General features: G+C 49.7%; 1 protein-coding gene across 8 annotated transcripts in view; it reads right to left on the bottom strand.

Annotated features, from left to right (window-relative positions):
• Positions 1-391: 391 nt before the first annotated feature.
• The window catches only part of MVB12B (multivesicular body subunit 12B), a gene marked incomplete at its 5' end in the record, with an annotated part of 53782 nt that continues 35622 nt past the window's right edge, over positions 392-18551 (bottom strand). For all 8 annotated transcript variants that reach the window (XM_083875736.1, XM_083875731.1, XM_083875734.1 and 5 more), the window contains 3 exons: positions 392-4971; positions 9010-9069; positions 10410-10465. In XM_083875736.1, the coding sequence (XP_083731862.1) occupies positions 4885-4971; positions 9010-9069; positions 10410-10465 (203 nt within the window). In that variant the 3' untranslated portion in view covers positions 392-4884. The remainder of the gene's footprint in view (positions 4972-9009; positions 9070-10409; positions 10466-18551) is intronic.

Consider the following 18551-nt stretch of genomic DNA (forward strand, 5'->3'; position numbering starts at 1 on the left):
CCCTGGCTGAGCAGCCCATTCCCCTCAGGATTTGCTGCCCCAGCCATGCAGGTACCTGTCCCCAGGGTGGCCACTGCAGCTGAACCCGTGGCCACTGCTGAGCCCGGGTGGCGAGTGCTGCCCTCACCATCACTGTGCTGAGGATTGCCCCTGCCAGGCTTCCTGCCCCATAAAACACGTCCTTTGGGTTTGTTTTGACTCTGCAGCCTACCTGTAGAGCAAGACATTTTGGACACATTTTTCAGGGCTTTTTATATCCAAATTCCAAGAAAAAAAGCCCACAAACAAGAGCATGCTCCTTATAGGGGATGGTGTTGCCACCTCTGTAGTTCACCCTTCTGATCCAGGTAGTTGTTTCAGTCAGAAAATTAAAACACAAAAGCACACAGAATTATCTGATTAAAACAAGTTTCATTTAACAAATTATATTAAGAATACAGACCGAGTTATCACACAATGAAACTTCCCTTTGTAAAATACAGGAGGGTCATCTAAAATAAATATAAAACATAGTAACATTCATAAGATTAATGCACAGTAAAATCACTTTCAGTAACCCAACCATCTTAGAAAACCACTTTGCAACTGCATAAAAGGTTTCTCTCTGCCATTTGTATGATGACATTTAAATCTCTTGCTGTTAGGAAACAATTTCACAACAAACTATCAGAATATCCAAAGTGTTTGGTTTCCCTGTGGTGAATGAACCGAGCAGCACCTCACTGAGCTTGTTTGTGAGCAGAGGAGCAGCCTGTCCCCTCTGTGTCCCACAGCCAGGATAAGGCTGGGGTGACTGACACCAGCACACTCGGCTGCCCCACTGCTGGGAGGGACTCCTGGCTGTTGGTCAAGGCTCCAAGGCTGAGGTAATTATTTGGATGTAGCGAGGTGTGCCTGCCCTTTGGGAGGAGCAGGAACAGCTCTCGGGGCTCTGGGGCTGCTGTAGGACAGGGCCATGGGCACCTCTGGGGAGACAGAGCCAGCGTCACCTGGCGAGCAGAAGGGAGGTGAGGGCCAACATGGAACCAGCCAGATCTACCCCGTTTCCCCTCTCCCAGGAGATTTCAGGGCCCCAGAGGAAAGGAGTTGCCCAGGCCCATGAAGACATGCCCCTGCCACTAGCACCTATCTGGCACGTGCAGTGCCCATGACAGGAATTCTCCAGGCTCGGCAGCATATGGGTTCAGTCTGGAGAGCTCAGGACACGGAGGGGGCAGTGGTGGGTGTGAAACCAAACAAGCCCAATGCTACAGACTACCAACAACCTCCCACTGCACAGGAGGCTCCCAGGAAACCTCCAACAAACACCGTGGGGACACGCAGGGACAGTCACAGGAAAACTCTGACACATTTTACTCCTATGGAACTACAGATACCAGGTGCTCCCATAAGGGAAGACACCTGCTACAACTATTCACACTTGAATTTTAGCATGAAGTTCACACTCTACATCACTTTCTGGACTAACTTCTTGCCTTTCCACGACCAACACAGCAGACAGCACAGCCTGGCCTGAGTGGGCACAAGTCACCGCGGCACACAACCAGCTTTTTGCCGTGAGGAATCCAGGAGGCAGCGTGTCACTATGAATTCACATCAGAAGGCGTATTTTACAGTAAGCAAACCCCTCACTGCTGCTTTTCTGTCTCTGTTGTAGATGTATAATAATTTGGCAAACTAACTTCTCCATCAGCCACAAGATTAAACTACCTAGAGACCAGTTGTGTTCTACAGATTCAGGCAAGGTAACCAAGAACATCTGGTAAAGCTCTGCAAATTCACTTCTGTTGCTTTCCACTTACTCCTCCCCTTCCCTTACGCTTCAGAAGGTTTCTGCACAGCCAGACAACATCCACATCAGACTCCCTGAACATTTATTGCCTGGGCAAATTCTTCCACAGTCACCTCCTGGAGAGAGAGGAAGATGCAGAGAGATGCTGGTACTGGCCATGGCACATGCCAGCATGGAGGACTCACTGTAAGGATGCAAGGACCAGCCTTGCAATGAGCTGCCGTGAGTACAAAAGTTATGGAACAGCCAATAAAACCTTCCTGTGGAAATGCTGACCTGACACCCCTGGTCTTGGGAATTCAGCAGTGCAATAAAAAAAGCTTCCTCTGATCAGTGGACTGAGAAGTTGACACAGGCAACCACTCTGCACTGTGTCTTGCTGTGCTTCCAAGCACTGGCTCCAAGCCCTCTCCCTTTTGGAATGGCCTGGTTTTCCAGTCTGTGGTTAGCAGGGCTGAGAGCTCAGATGGCTCCCAGGCAGGTGCAACTTTTTGTTCGAAACACCTTCATTGTGCCTGCCCCACAGGAACTGCATCTGTCCTGTCTGCATTTGAACAGGCTGTCCCCACAGTGCTGTGGTGCAGGACCACACCACGGAGAGCAAACTCATCTCTCAAGGTTCTTTGCAGGTGAATCCTGAAGCAGCTTTGCTGGCCCAGTGTCAGAGAGGGAGAAGTGAGTATACAAATATATCCTGAAGATGTAGATGCCTGTCCCAGCCGCATATCCTGCCAGTGTTTCAAGTATCCAGTGTTTCCTGTAGGTCACTGCAGAGCAAGCTGAGCTTGTTATCTCCAAGAAGGCTGAGCAAACCTAGAAGTTGGTATAAACATTAAAGCACTGATTTTCTCTTATATAAGGGACTCGAAGCTCTGCACCCAAACACACCAAGGGAGTGTGGCACTGAGCATGAGGCTTGGTGGCTCTCAGAACCTGCTCCTTGCTGAGCCCCCACCCGCTGTGCAAGCAACCCTGCCCTCAGGAGAAGAGGAGGCTCGAGGAGGGGCCCTGGCAGCTGTCTCTCAATCTCCCAGGGGCAGGAGAGGCCCTGGAGCTCTGCAGACCGTGCTGGCTGTGCTGTGCCCTGTGCTAGTCCACAGCCCTCATTCCTGCACCATGAACAGGGAAAGGCAGCTCTCACCCCAAAGCCATGAGGAACGCACTGCTGCAGATGGCTCCTGCCTACCTGTCGTGACCACTGAGCCACAGGAGAAGCTATAAATGGATGTCACAGAAAACTACAGAACAAATTACAAGCAGAAAAATAGAAAGACAAAAGATGGATGAGATGGGCACAGCACTACAGCACAGAGTGGATTTGAACTTGAAGTGAACCTGAGCCGAATGACCAAGCTGCCATGGTATGTTCATTTGTCGATGTCGGCATCATCAATCTGGCCTTTGTGAAGCCTGGCAGTGAGGTCTGGCTTTTCTTTACTGCAGGATAAATAACAACTAAAAATGGTGGTGCAAGCTCCAAGTAAATGAGGACTTCCAGGGGGTCACCCAAGGGCTCCAGAGCTGGTGCACTGCTTTAACTCTTTTGCCCAAAAACAACATACATGCAAGCAAATTAGCCTCTGCTCTCCAACCACATGGCCACTCTACAGAGGCAGCTCCAGAAAATTATTTACTTGACTGGAAGAAGCTAAAGCAAAGATCTGAACTCAGTGTGTCCCAAATGTCATGGTATTCTGTGCTCTTTATCCCAGCAGTACAGTGTGGTGCCTTAAAACCAGAAATGAATCTTTGGACAAGAATCATTTTACTTATATACAAATAAAAAATATTAGCCAACAGTACAAAAACTGCTGTTAGTTACCACTGAGCAACTAGCAAATCAGATCAATCCAAGGGAGTGCAAAGTGGGTCAGGGCACATGTACGACCCAGGCTGAGAGCAACAACACTGTTTCTGTTACCATGGCAATTGCATTTTAGTGGGGTCAGGGAATCAGTATTTTACAATACAAAAAACTGTACGTTTTAACTCTTACTCCAAAATTGCTATTTTGCTGCCATGATGTATCTTTGTTCTACAGCAGAGACTTGAAAGAGCAGCACTGAGTCAGATGGGCACTTGTAAATAACTTATTACAGCAACGGACTTCTCCAAGACATGCGTTTGGCTTGGGAGCAAGCCCAGTCAGCGATCACAGGGAGGCAGAGGTCAGGGTTTAATGCATCCCACTCATCCTGTGCCATGTCAGTGTTCAGCGCTTCCCCATGAACGCCCAGGACAGGCACATCTCTTTTGTTTTAGCAGCTAGCGGGGAACATGTTAGAGAACTGTCTTGATGATGGGCAGGTGATGACATCCCAATTGTCAGCAGGTCCATAGGCAGCTTGGCTGGGGTCAGTGGGGCACTGCCAGGGTGTCGCTGCCAGCATCCATCCAGAAAGAAACACAGGATGCTCGTTGCCCTAGATCCACATGGACACCCTGTGCAAAGCAAAGGCGCTTCACCTCAGGAGCTGCAGTGCACCTTGGACACCCTGTCCTGCCAGTGCTCAGGGACAGCCAGAGGCCCTGGCTCCCCCAGCCAACAGCAAATCCAGTGACCGCAGTGGGTCTGAGACTGATCCCAGCCACAGCAGAACTTCTGTGCCCAGACCGTGGCAGAGGGATTGGCATTCACTGCAGCTGAGTTCTGTGCTGGACTGAGTGCTGCAAGGTGTCGAGAGCCAAGCAGCTCCAGGGTAGCTCGTGGGGCAGCACCCAGCTGTGCCTTTCATTGTTCCTTTTAGGGCTAAGATTTGTCGATGCTCTGCAAGCTCCCGGCGGTGTTGGCAGAGGTTTGCCACAGCTCTGGATTCTGAGACTGTCCCGCAGCAGGGGCATCAGGGGGATGAGCGAGGGGCTGCGTCAGGCTCCCGGTCCTGTACTCAGGTGGAGAAGGGTCTGCAGCAGCGGGGCGGGGAGGGGGCAGCTGCCGGAGGAAGGGCGGTGGTCCCGCAGCGGAGCGGTGTGTGCAGGGGGTGGTGCAGCGCGGGGTGGTGGCGCTGGCCGGGCACGGGGAGCTGCCGGGCTGGTGTCCCGTGTCCCGTTCAGTAGTATGGATGCTCGCACACACGCTCCGGCCCCGCAGGCGCTCAGGACGGCGGGAGAGGCGGGCAGCGGGTGGGGCTGGGCGGCAGGCGGGCCGCGGCGCTCTGCTCCGTCCGGAAACTGTAGTCGTACTGTGGGGAAAAGCAGAGAGAGGGAACCGTGGGGCGCTGACCCACACAGAACACCGCCCGTGCCTGCGGTGAGACAATATGGGAAGCAGAAGAATGAGTGAAAAACTGGGCCTGACAACCTGCTAGTACCACCTGACCCCACATCAGTGACCTCCCCAGGTAGGGTCCACCCTCTCTCCAAAAGCCCAGCATTAACACAAACAGGACCACACTCATCCCGCCCATAAATCAGCTAGTCAGAAACATTCCTTCTTGCGGGTTTACACAAGCCACTATCATCAGAACTAACATTTTTGGTTGGCAAGAAGATGAAAATCCCTTCATACACATCCCTGTGCCCCCAGGATGTGACTGCAGACAAGGGACACCCTGCAGGGGAGGGACATCCCCGGCAGCCCGGCGTGCACTGTTGCAGCGCCACCTCGCGGCACCCTGGAGAACCTGGGGTGGTCCTGGGGCTGCACCCACCCCAACGGCCCCGTGCACAGACTCTCCTCTCGGGCATCTCCCGGTGTCGCGTTTGTACTCTTGGAATGTCAGAAACACATTCCCCTGTGCGCTGCTCACAGCCGGCCTGGGGCACGGGACGTGCTGCCAGCGAGGCGGCCCGGGCAACCACCAACCGTGATGTGTCTGGCCCAGGGCTGTGCCGGCTGTGCCAGGGCTGTGCCGGCTGTACCAGGGCTGTGCCGGCTGTACCAGGGCTGTGCCGGCTGCGCCAGGGCTGGCCCAGGGCTGTGCCACTTCACCCAACGCCGACCCCCTTTTGGTGCCGCCCAGGGAGCACACCGGAGCCCCGCTCCTGCCGGGCACACAGGGCGGCCAGGGGCCGGCAGGGGGCGCCGCGGCTTCGTGGCGGGCCGGGCGGGAATGGGGCAGCCCGGGACGTACTCGGGATATACCGGGGTTGTACCCGGGGATGTACCGGGGATATACCCAGGGATGTACCGGGCTGTACCAGGGCTGTACCGGGGATGTATCCGGGGTTGTACCCGGGGCTGTACCGGGGATGTATCCGGGGAGGTACCCGGGGCTGTACCAGGGATATACCCGACGCTGTACTGGGCTGTACCAGGGCTGTACCGGGGATATACCTGGGTTGTATCCGGGGCTGTACCGGGGATATACCCAGGGACGTACCGGGGATATATCCGGGGTTGTACCTGGGGCTGCACCAGGGCTATACCCGGGTTGTATCCGAGGATGTACCCGGGGCTGTACCGGGCTGTACCGGGGATACACCCAGGGATGTACCGGGCTGTACCACGGCTGTACCCGACGCTGTACTGGGCTGTACCGTGCTGTACCCAGGCTGTACCAGGGATATACCCGGGTTGTATCCGGGGCTGTACCAGGGATATATCCGACGCTGTACCGGGATGTACCGGGGATATACCCGGGTTGTACCCGGGGCTGTACTAGGGATATACCCGACGCTGTACCGGGCTGTACCGTGCTATACCAGGCTGTGTCGGGCCTTTACTCCCCACGGCCACACCTCCCTGTCGCGATGCCGCAGCCGCCAGCATGCAATAGGCCTCATTTTTCAACACCCAAACTCATAAAGATGTCAGCTCAAACTGTTTACTAATTAACACTTAAAAAGACACAAATTAGATATGCGTGGCTAAGAGCAATTATAATCAAGACGAATCTCTCCAGTCATTGGGGAACTGAGGAAACTCTTAATTGCTGGAACCAATGTTTTAAAATCTGAAATCATGCCAGTTAGCAAATATGTTCATTTAAAGAACATTTCATGTGACTGCACTCAGGAGAATTGACTACAAACATGCAAACAAGGAAAAATATTTCTGTGTAAAATTAAAATTTTAAGTTCTTCTAGATTTACAACTTCTTCATTAAATGTATTTGCAAAGAGTAGCCCATGAAAACTTGTAGCAATTCAGTGGTTAAATGAACTGCCTTCCTTATCAGTTTAAAAGGAATTTACTAATTAGACTCTCTCTAGACTTTTTAAACCACACCAAGCACAAATGAAGACAGGGTGCACCTTGCCAGTGGCCAGACCACTGCCCTTGCTGCCACAGCATCCACCACAGAGCTGTGACCAGTGACAGTGCCACCACCTTTGGCACCACCTGCACCTTCCCAGGTGCCTGCTCAGTGACTCTGCCCTACCCAGGACAGGCAGGGGTAGCAAGGACAAACCCCCAGAGCCCTGCTGGGAGTCCTGGCAGCAGCACTGTCTGTCCTACACTCTTTTCTCTCTCCTACATCCACCAAATCAGCCATGAAGTGATGGCACGTGCAGCTTACACACCTGCACTTCACCACCTCTTCACAGCCCAGCTCTCTGTGCACTCCCCTGGGCACAGCTGTGCCATCCTGGGCCAATGACAGCAGCTCAGGTGTAGTCCAGGATTTGCACCTATTTCCATCATTTTTCTGACAGGGCAGAGTCCTGACATTCAGCTGCCTGCAGCTTGGAGGATGGCTGCATACATCTGCAAATGTGGTGACAGAGAACAGTAGTTCTTGGAATTCTTTGGGAATATTTTTTGCAAGGCATCTTGCTCCAGGGAGAATGTTCTGGCTGCTTTGGATATCCAGAAGATTTGCTGTAATGGTGCTATTGCTTGCAAGGGAAATAAAGCCATACCGAAATTCACAATATTTATATGTGTAGCTCTCTATGTGCAGACAAGATGCTTCATCAAGGAATATGGACTGCATAATCATACTTTTCATTACACTGGAACGCACACAGCCTGCTACAGAGCAGGAGCTGTGGGAGAGCAGGCAGGTATTGGCCTTTCCTCCCTGGCCCACACAAATTATTCCAGGGCTGGTGTCCCCACAGTCCTCAGCCCTGCGAGGGGACAAACAGGGCTATGCAGCCCACCTCCCTTCAGGCAGCCCCCGAGATGCCAGACCTCTCCAACACCAGAAAACATGCACAGATGATGCAGAAGCAAATTCAGCACCACATGGATTCCCTCTTGGCCAAAGGGACCATCTGCTCCCTGGTCAGCTCAGGGCAAGAGTGGGAAAGCAGACAGGCATGTGGAAGGGCCACCAGCCCTAAGCACCCCTGCTCCCAGGGTCCCTCCTGACAGACACAGGCAGTCCCAAACAGAGGCATGGCATGTCTGCCAGTGGCAGACTGCAGTGCCTGAGGCAGTGGGTGCATCTGCCAGCCATTGCCCTGTCAGGCAGCATCTTCACTACTGTGGCCACTGCAGTCCCATGGGGGCCTTCAAAAGCCCTGGCAACTGAGCCTGACCATCTTCTTGTACTCAGACAAAACTTTTAGGCAGAAGAGGGTGGATTTAGGCAACTGGACACAACTGGAATAAAAAAGTGGAGAAGCCTTGACGAATCTGGCAGCTTTGTGATGTCATGGTCTTGCTCTCTCCCTTGAACCCAGTTAGATGGCATGGGAGGAGGCCTTAGTGACCAGTGGTGCCTGAAGAAGCATGTGCTGCTGAGACAAGTTTCTGCCTAGTCTGAGAGTTTAGATGTGGAGCAACATTTGCAGAGCAGACAGCTTTTTGGCACTGTGCCATGTACGTCATGCATGTACCACAACACTCCCTCAGAACCACACTGGGTTTGGTGGCCGCCTCCTCCCTGTGCTTCTCAAATGTTCACTCCCACTGAAATGCAGCCCAGTTCTCCCAGCAACAACTTCCCAGCATCAGCAAATTAAAAACTGATGAAGGTGTTTACCTGACATTGCTGAGTCAAGTCCATTTGCCTCCCTGACATGCAAGAGGCACCTGAAGTGTCCTGCCTGTATGATGTTTTGTTAATATATGAGAAAGAAAGGCTAACCAAGAGAGACATCTGGAAATAAACAGAAGGCACTGCACTTTGCCATGAAATTCACCACCTGAAGTGTCTTCACTCATCATAGATAATAGTGTCTGACCCTGACCCTGGGCTTACTGCTTGACTTTATCCATGCTCTGTGACTTGGGAGAGACAAGAAAAGTGTTTTCCATGAGGGAAGGATTCTTAAGAAGAACTGAACACAGCCCTTGTGACTTGCTCAGTGCCTGGCTGGCTACTTACCTCCTTTTCAATTTCTGCAAGGGTTTTGATTGTGATACCCAAGAGATCAACCGGCTGCATCTGGCAAGAAAGAATCAAAAATGTCAAATTCAGGGTCAGGGAGGGGGCGTGTGTTTGTTTGTTGTTTTGTTCTGTTTAAAATCAGCAAACACTCTATCACCAGAGATTTAGAGGCACCATCTGTAAACACAGGCATGATCCTGTTCTGATTCCAGTAGGAGAGTGAAACAGCAGACGGTGGGCTGGGGCTACAGCCTCAGCACTGTTCTCCCTCAGCACGACAGCTGCCACTCCCCTCGGTGCTGCTCTGCCCGGGGACAGCTGCCACCCCCCTGCTGCAGGGTGGCTCTGCAATACCCGCTGGAGCTTCGTGGCTGCAGCACGAGGTGTGAGCAGCACCAGCTGCGGGGAGCCCTGACCAAACTGACCATATGGTGGCAATGGTGTCTAAAGGATCCGCGGGGAGGATTAGCACGACCTAATCTCTCTGCATTTGTCCTCACAGCAGGGACTTCAGCTTTCTGGGAATAACGGCCCATAAACAACCCTCTCAGAAAGCAAGGGATGTGAAAAATCCCTGTCAGCAGGAAGAAGAAAGCACAAAGCTGGAGCACTACTGAAAAATCAGACACAGCTGATGGCCCAGTGTTTGCTTTAACAGCTTCCTGTAAATTGATTTTTAAAAAGATGCTGCTTTAGGATCAGATGGATTTGGGAACTGGGAGTGGGATGCTGAATCTTTGAGCTCCGGATCATCAACTTTAACAAGCGCTGGCCCAGTGACACCCAGAGGTCATTCTGAGCCAGTGGCAGTGTGTGTTTGTGTGAAGCCCTGCCCTGCCCGTGCTGTTGGCAGCGTGCTCTGCTGGCGTGGCTCTGCAGTGCCTGCTGTGGAGCAGGCACCACCAATGCCCTCTCCAGCTCACCTGCAGCCAGGCAGGACCCTGATGGCAGCTGATGGCACTGGAGTGCACTGTGCCATTACCACTGCCCTGAACTTCTGCAGTGACAACAGGAAGCAGTAAAGCTGTTGGCACTATGCCATCCTCACAGCAGGTAAATCCAGGAGAACTCCACATCTGCAGCTTTCTTTACAATCTATGCTAAGAAATTAGAAATGCTTTCAGCACCAGGGAGTCCCATTGCCATTCCTATTTTTGACGGTAATAAACCTTGAAATCCCAGGAGAATTCAGTTTTAGAGGTAATCTGGCAAAAGCCTTTCCCACCTAATGGGCAGCTATTGTGACATGCAACCTCTGCCCATCTTAAGCACTGGGTATGTATTTGGCCCCACAACAGAATAGCTCCCGGAAGCAGGTAATTTGTCTTGATGTTTTGTGATCAGTTTCCATGAAACAATAAATTTCAGACACTTGGAGAACAACAAAGGCAACTCACCCCTTCAGGAGCACAGGCAAACTTCTCCGAAATCATAAAAGGCACTCCATCCATTGCTGAAAGGGACAAAGACATCACATGTGACATTTCCAGCTGGCTTCTGACATGTAACTTCACACATTCCCAATGACAGATCAAGTATTCACAGCACTGACACATGACTGACTGCTCCCAACCGTTACTGCCAGCCTTTTCCTCCCGCGAAACTGCCAGTGGTTTCTTTCCATTTAAGACACGGGTCAGTCCCTACCAAACCAGGAACACAACAAATTTTCCTTGCCCCATCCATATACAATTTCACGTCCTCAATTTTGCATTTTCCAATTTCATGCAGCTGGCAAAGCAGGACAGTATTTGAAACTGGAAGGAGTTACTTCTTCTTCTCACTTCTATTTACCACCTCCTCACCAAACCAGTTCAGCACACTCAGTGGTGTCTGAGTAAGAGAATAAGGAACAGCTGGTTCAGGGGACTTTTAGCCCCCAAAGCAGTCAGCACCACCCCCTGTGTACCAGGGAGTAAGTTGCCACCCCCTGGGCAGGATGACAAACTCCTGGGACTAAGCACCCTCCCTGGCCTGGCTGTTGCAGGACTGGCCTGTCCCTGGCCAGTGCCAACTCAACAGTGAGCAGTGGAGCTCAAACACTTACAAACCACATCTGGAGGATGTAAACCAGTAGAATATGAAGACAGACATAAGGACATGACACCACATGGCACAGCTTTTTCTGTAGCAAAACCTTAATGGTACTCAGAGCACTGTTTGCCTTTATACCACCTTGTATATTCATCCTGGTGCAATGATGTTCAGTGTTTGTGTTTTGCTATCACCATGTCACAGGAAGCCTCCCACAAGACATGGTAGTACAAGGAAGACTTATTTTTAAAACATGTAACTCAGCAATTTGCACACAAGACTGAAAAGGGCATGTTTCTAAGGCACACACCCCCTTTTACTGCACTTACACCTTTAACATCTGAAGTCTTTAAATTTCAACTCTGAAAGAAACAAAAACTTCAAATTAGAGCAAATTTAAGCCCTGAGAGGCCCTCCAGTAATCCTCAAATAGGGTTTTCTTTCAGAAAGCATCTGACCCCACAAACCTAGTCCTCTTCTGTCTGGTGTTTCTGACTTCTACAGCACCACTGAATTACCATGTTAGTGATTAATCAAAGGTCATTTAAGAATACTCAGCCTTTTACACTTGCTTTGTCTATTTTAGATTTAAAAACCCCCTCCACGGGAGTAATTTTGTTATCAAAGGTACTGTGTGGCAGCCACAGCACGGAGGGAAACAAAAGGAAACAGATGAAAAGCAGCATCACCAAATCCAGGAAGTTTTAAACCTGAAAGACCATCTGCACTTGTTATCCGACAGAAACCCTCTTTGATCAGCCCCACGCCAGCTTTTGTAATGTAATCCTAAGCCTGGGCTAGGCTGAGTGTGTGTGTACCCAGAGCCCAGAGCCCCCCTGGCCTCGGCCACGCGCCCCAGCCCACCCGGAGCCCAGAGCTACAGAGCACAGCAGCAGATAAAAGCAGGGTGAGCCAAAGGCTCCGCAGCGCAATTAGCACTCTCCTAAACAAACGAGCCTCAACAGAGCTGTAATTAAGCAGGCCTGTAATTAAGTATATGCCCTTTATCATAACGATCATGCTTAAAAATGGCATGATGCATGGAAGTGTGTTATTAGTGCTGCACTCCCCGAGCGTGGGAGCGTGTGCAGAGCTGCCATGTCAGGCTCGTCACCAGCCTGCTGCTGGTGCTAGAATGCTAAAATGCATTAAAGGGAGAAAGCAGAAAACAAGGTGCTCATTCGGTGTCTCCTTCCACAGCCAGGCACCGGTGTCACAAGGGTTTAAATACCAACAATTCTGAAAACTTTACAGGAAGGAAGCCCCGGGCGGCCACTGCCTGCCCCAGTACCAGGAGGGCAGCAGCCCTCACCCCTTTACCCTGTGGCTTATGGGCTCCAGGGGCCCTTTGGCCACCCAGGGGGCTGCAGGCAGGCAGTGGGGACCCCCAAGACAAAATGCATGGGGAGCAGCATTCCCCCCTTGTGCCTACTCCTGGGCTGAGCAAATGCCCTGAACAAAGCAGCTGCTCTGGGGGAAGGACCCCCCTGTGCCCCCCGCCTCACCTGTGGGGTGCCCTGCTCACAGGATGAGACACCCACAGCTGCTGCTGCCCAAGATGGGTTTTCTCACATTCACGAGGACTTCAAGGGTAAGGCCCTCTACTCCCACAGAAGCTCATGGAGACTCACAACAATCTCCAGGGCCAGGCAACTCCAGCAACAGCAGGGAAGAGCTGCCATGGCTATGCAGGAGCCTGACTGGTTGTCCAGCACTGGAGTGCCCAGCACAAGGGACTGCTGGGCATGGGGACCACTGCTCCTGCTGCACACTGTGAGGCAGCACACAACTACTGTTCACAGTAGCAGCTCATTTAATAATAAAATTAAATTAAACCAGAAGTCTAGGAGGGCCATTTTAATTCCATGTCCCTTGTTTGGATGTTCTGTAAATAAACATCAGCTCTTCTCCCTCAAAATGGTACAAAATAAAATCACATTTCAGAAGAAAAACTGTTGTGATGGCTGTTTGCTGCCTCCCAGGATCAGCTCCTTCCTGAGGGTCATAGCTAATTAACTCAGGCACTGCAATTGGTTAAAAGAGTCCAAAGGAGCCAACAGCCAGAACCAACCTCAAAAAGGCCAGTCCCAAAGGACAGTGTTCCCATGAATCCTTGACAGCAGGCAGGAAGGGGGTGCATGTCTCAGTGAGGTGTAGCAGACCACCAGAACACACAACCAGCTTCCACCTGGTGGCTACTTCTTCACTGTAATTTACCAAGACTTGCTCCCAGGCTCTGGTGGGGATGACACCAAAGCATGCTCTATAATTCAACTTGCTAGCTCGCTTAGAAATCCTCTCTTTAATCTGTAAAAGTATTGTCACCCTTCTCTAAGCACACAAGAGGTGCTGCCTTCTGTGCTGCAGACTCCAACTAAATCTCAGTTGTCAAATTAGTAATTCATCTTTCTTGAATAACTATATTTTTAGCCAAGCTACCAGATTTAAATAATCAGACCTGCCAATGCTACCCTAATTTAAACATGCTGACGAACTTTCACAGGCAGCATCAGCTAACATAATGAGGTTCTGGATGACAAAGAACTTCAGACGGTAGTTCTCTACACTACCCAGCATAATAAGCACTTGTTCTTTTCTACAATGCGCACATAAAAGAGAAATCTAAATAATAGTTGCTGTAATTATCTTGAAAAATATGTGGTGATTAATGGTGATTATGAAAATCTGTATAATTGTTCGCTAAAGCTCCAAAGATCAGATGCTCTCTTGAAGCAACCATCAGTGAGGAACCTGGAAACACAAAAGCTTCCAAGCTGCTGTTCCCTAGAAGCATCTGAGGGTGGTATCACCCGTGTGCCAGCTCAACCTTCAATCTCCCGTGACCTCTGCCAGAGGTTCCAGGGTGCCCAGGATGTGACACACATGTCATTGTGGCTGAAAGCACCAAGTTCAACCTGTTATTTATGCAAATAATTAATTACTCTTGTATCCAACTCACAGTTTGTCATGACACATTAATGACTTGATAGACTTCTATGAACTAGTGAGCACAGGACAGCAGAGCACTTTTATCGTCATTTAATTTAAAAACGATCCTGTGTGAAATTATCTAGTTGTGAATGATGGAAGCATAAAGAACAGACTCAGCAAAGCTTCCTTTGGATCATTGCTTTATTAATGGTAACGTCAGGGAAATGAAAAATGCTAACATTGTCATATTTAACTCCTGGGTACAGATGAATCGCTGCCTCAGAGCCTGGTGGGCTCCATTTGCACACTGCAGTGAGCGCTAATTCCACACACCACGATTGTCGGGATACACAGCCACGGAAGAGTTTATACACCTTAACTCCCAAGGAAGTAACAGCTGTTTCTGCGTTAAATTCTCACCATAAGCTTTTATAGCTTTGGATTTCTTTACTGCTGTTTTTACATAGCCTTTTACACTTGAATTTTCAATTTCTGATATTAAAAATATTTAAATAAATAAATAAATAAATAAATAAATCCCTTGCAAAACATTTTCCTGCATCTCTGAAAATGAGGAACAGGGGCACAGGCAGGGGGCAGGCAGGAGTGCAGGGCTTGCTCTGCTTGCCCAAGGCACGAGCCCAAGCTCAGGAGAGCCCAGAGCACTTCATGCGCTCTGGGGGCAGCTGCACTGCAAGTCCTGTGGCTTCTGGACAGCAGGAGCTCTCCTCAGGCTGTCGTGGGGCAGCAGGGGCACATCCAGCTGGGAATGCCCAGCCCTGTGCCCGGTGCCCAGGCCTGGTCAGGCAGCAGGATGGCAGCAGCACCAACACCCAGTGCTGGTGCAGTGAGTGGGAGAGCAGGGGGCTCCTGGGCTGGGGAAGGAACCTCTGCTTTGGGAAAGGTTTACAGCTTTCCTGTTCGTCTTGAAATGACTTGGATTAAAAAAACAGACCTGGACTAAATTTTCATTTTTGCTAATTTGATTGTCAGCCTTGATTTTCTCTGTTTCCTGCATAGCTCATGACATGGCACAATTAGTTCTTTACTGCTAAGATCAAGCCACAAAAACACTTGAAAAAATACCCCTGGATTTGATTATTTTCTTTTTTAAATAAAGTGAAGGTTAAGTACTGCAGGGTGACGCCTAAGGAGCACCTCAGCACTGTGACTCCATCAGCACCAGAGAATATGGAGAAACTTCAAACAAGCTCTTCAAATTGCAAGTGTTTAGGAGCTCTTGATTTTATTATTTTTTAATAAAATGTTCCCTTTGAAGTCTCTGCACCACACTAAACTTCAAAGATCACACCTTAGCATGTGCTGTTTCCAAGTCACAAGCCTTAATTAATTAGAGCAGAGCAGATACAAACCAGGGCACTGGCGTGGGGCTGGGGCAGAGCCGGGAAAGGGCCCGCAGTGGTGGGGAGGCAAAAGGCACAGGCACAGGGAGGTACTCTTCCAGCACCCACTCACGGCTGTGTGCTGAAGAGAAACCCAGACACTTTTCCATTCCCTTCAGCTCTGGCTGTAACGACAGACTCCTTGGAAGTCATTAAACATGTAATGTCTGTCTGCCACGGTGGCCGCGCAGCGCAGGCTGCAGCAGCAGTTGCAAAAAGCATCTCGGGCAGCCCCACAATGGCCGCAATGTTCCCTGGCCCGCAGCTGTAAATTCCTGCTGCCTGATGAGAGAAACATCCACACAGCTTCCAGTGCTTCAGGGTAGGAGCAGGGGGTATTAAATCCACCCGCTACAGATTGTTACAATGTCTGGCCCCGGAAGCTTTTTCCTTAGCTGAGCCACCTATGGTGTGAGGTGGGATTTGTAGCCACCATGACAGTCCTAAGCTCCCCAGACTCTCTGGACAGAAGCCAGGTTACTGGCCAGGGACAGATGCTCACATTTGCAAGGATGCTGTGATCCTGCCCAGCAGCACCCCACACCCTCCAGCAGTGCACTAAGTGACCAACATCTGTCCCACAGGACTCCCAGGGGAGACAATGATGCACGGTCGTCTCTTTAGATGGTTTTGGTTTAAAGGACTCAGGTTATTTTTAACACACAGCAGCTTTGTGTTTCTAATAAAAGCAGGAGAAAGAAGCTAGATCGGCTGCCCTGACAACACTGTGCTCTCCATTCTGTAAGCTTGCCTGCATGTTAGGGGAAAGAAACTCATAATGAGCATGGCTAAGAAGGATGTGGGGATACCCATCTTCTGCCCTGGAGCTCACCAATGCACAGAACATGCTCCCACCATCCCACGGAGCATTCATGCAGCCAGAAGAGCCTCGGTACAGACTCAAAGCTAAGGCTGGAGAGGATGGCACAGGGCAGAGGCACACAGCACTGCCCGGCTGCAGGGGAAGGTCCCTGACACCGTGGGCTGGGGGCTGAAAGCCAGGGGAGGTGTCCCCCTCCTGCCACAGCCCTGCCCAGCCAAAAGCTCCTCTGCAGGAGGAGATCCACTGTGCCATGCAGGATCCAGATCTTCTAATGGGATTTAATTTTTAAGTGCTCAAAAGCATTATGGGAGCCACATATTTCTATCAGGTAAATTTCATTTGCATATGCAAATGATATCTAAATACACTGCACTATTAATATGATCAGTAATTACATAATAATAGTCACCAATCTCCACACACATCAAACTTACAGTTTTGTAGCTATTAAGGAAACTGTGCTTTGTAATTAAGATAATCCTCATTTCCAGATGCTAATTAACTATATAATAATTAGCTTCTTTTGCTAATGCAAATTAAGTATTTTCATCCTTATTGGTAAAAGAGTTGCTTATCACTTAAAAAAGAGACAACCTAGAAATAATCCCTCCTCCTCCCTAAAGGTGAAAAGGTAACTCCATTTTTATCAGTCTCATTTGTGAATGTAAATTAGCCCTGATTAATCAAGCCACAGATTAATGTGCCCATCTTGTAGCACGGCCAGTGCCTGGCGTGGCCCTTCAGCCCTGGGAGGACCAGGACTGCTGGTGGCCCACAGAGGTCTCCGGCTTCTTTCCGCTGGTGCTGGCCCTAGAGAGCTCCTCCAGTGCAGTGAGGACAGGCCACAGCCCCACTCAGGGCCACTGTAAGCCACCCAGGCAGGTGGAGGAGCATCCAGAGCCAGCCCAGCGTGTGGCTGGTGCCACCAGCGCTGGGGTGGCGGGCAGCAGTGGCAGGTGCCGGGTGGCAGCATTGCCAGCCTGCCACGCCACCGCGGCAGGGCCCGGCCTTGGCGCAGAGCATTCATCATCTGCTAAACCAATCCACCCACTCTGCACCACCATTTGTCATTAATTATGCTAATCAGCACACCATTACTCTCCGATGACACCACGGCACTTATTAGCCAGTTATGGTTTTTCAAAATCACAGCTCATTGTGTATGTGAGTGCTGCGCCTGCATTAGCCTACAGGGAAGAAATGTCCAATTATGAAAAGAAGAAATTTGCTATTATCTCCCTCTAACAAACCAATTTAGTAATTATAAAAGTCTCTGAACTCAGAAGGATTTGTTAAGAAGAGCTGAGTGATGAAACTAGAGAATTTTCTTTGCAATAACTTTCTGAGTTGGAATTGAAGTGACAACAGAGAATGAGCAGTTTTTATTATCTTAATTACAACTCTTGCATCTTCACTTTAGATTATCAAGAAGCAGAATTTATCTAAACACAGGCCCATATTTGACTCTTCCCTTAACCTACCTGATTTGTTTATTTTAACATATATGCAGTCAAATGTGCTTAACATGTCACAGACCCCGAGACGGGCCTGGCCAGTTCCCAACACACAGCTCTGAAGTGTGGATGTGACAAGGCAGCAGCCACCCACGCAAAGCCACCCACGCAAAGCCACCCATACAAAGTCACCCATGCAAAGCCACCCACACAATGCCACCCACACAATGCCACCCACTCAAAGTGCCCATGAGCCTCAGGCACATGCCAGGAGTGGGGACACCAGCTGGTGCTGACACAGCTAAGGGACAGAGCCAGGCCTGGAGAGTCCCTGGGAAACTGGTTGTTGGAGCATCCAATTCCTCCACAATTCCTGTGTTGATTTGCTCACTGCAAGGAGACACCGCTAGTTTTAGAAGCTTAATATGTGTTAAGAGCTCATTAATATTATCAGAGTAAATGGGCCTATTAAAACATCTTTAAGCAATATCTGAACATACATCTCCCTAAACTATATTTAATGACTGTACTTAAGATACATTATGTGAAAGTCTTAATGAGACATTAGATAGCATTTTGAAGATTAAAATTAGATAATCCATATAAAGTCTGTCCACTTAATTTAGCCTTAAGCTACACTGATGAAATACATTACCACCAAATTATTACTTCATTAGAACAAATATTTTCTAATAATTTCTGATTTATGCCATTAGTTGTCTCCATATATATTATACATTCGTATCTATATGTACATACAAAAGTACACACAGAAGAATTTTCTAGTTCACAAGGAGACGGGAGAAATTCTGAGCTTTCTAATGGCTGTGTCAAAAATATGCACTCTTCATAAAAGTCCATTTATGATGCCCCAACTTATCCACCCTGCTGCAG

Source organism: Zosterops lateralis, assembly GCF_965231275.1.
Source record: "Zosterops lateralis genome assembly, chromosome: 20".
Taxonomy (NCBI): Eukaryota; Metazoa; Chordata; class Aves; order Passeriformes; family Zosteropidae; genus Zosterops; species Zosterops lateralis.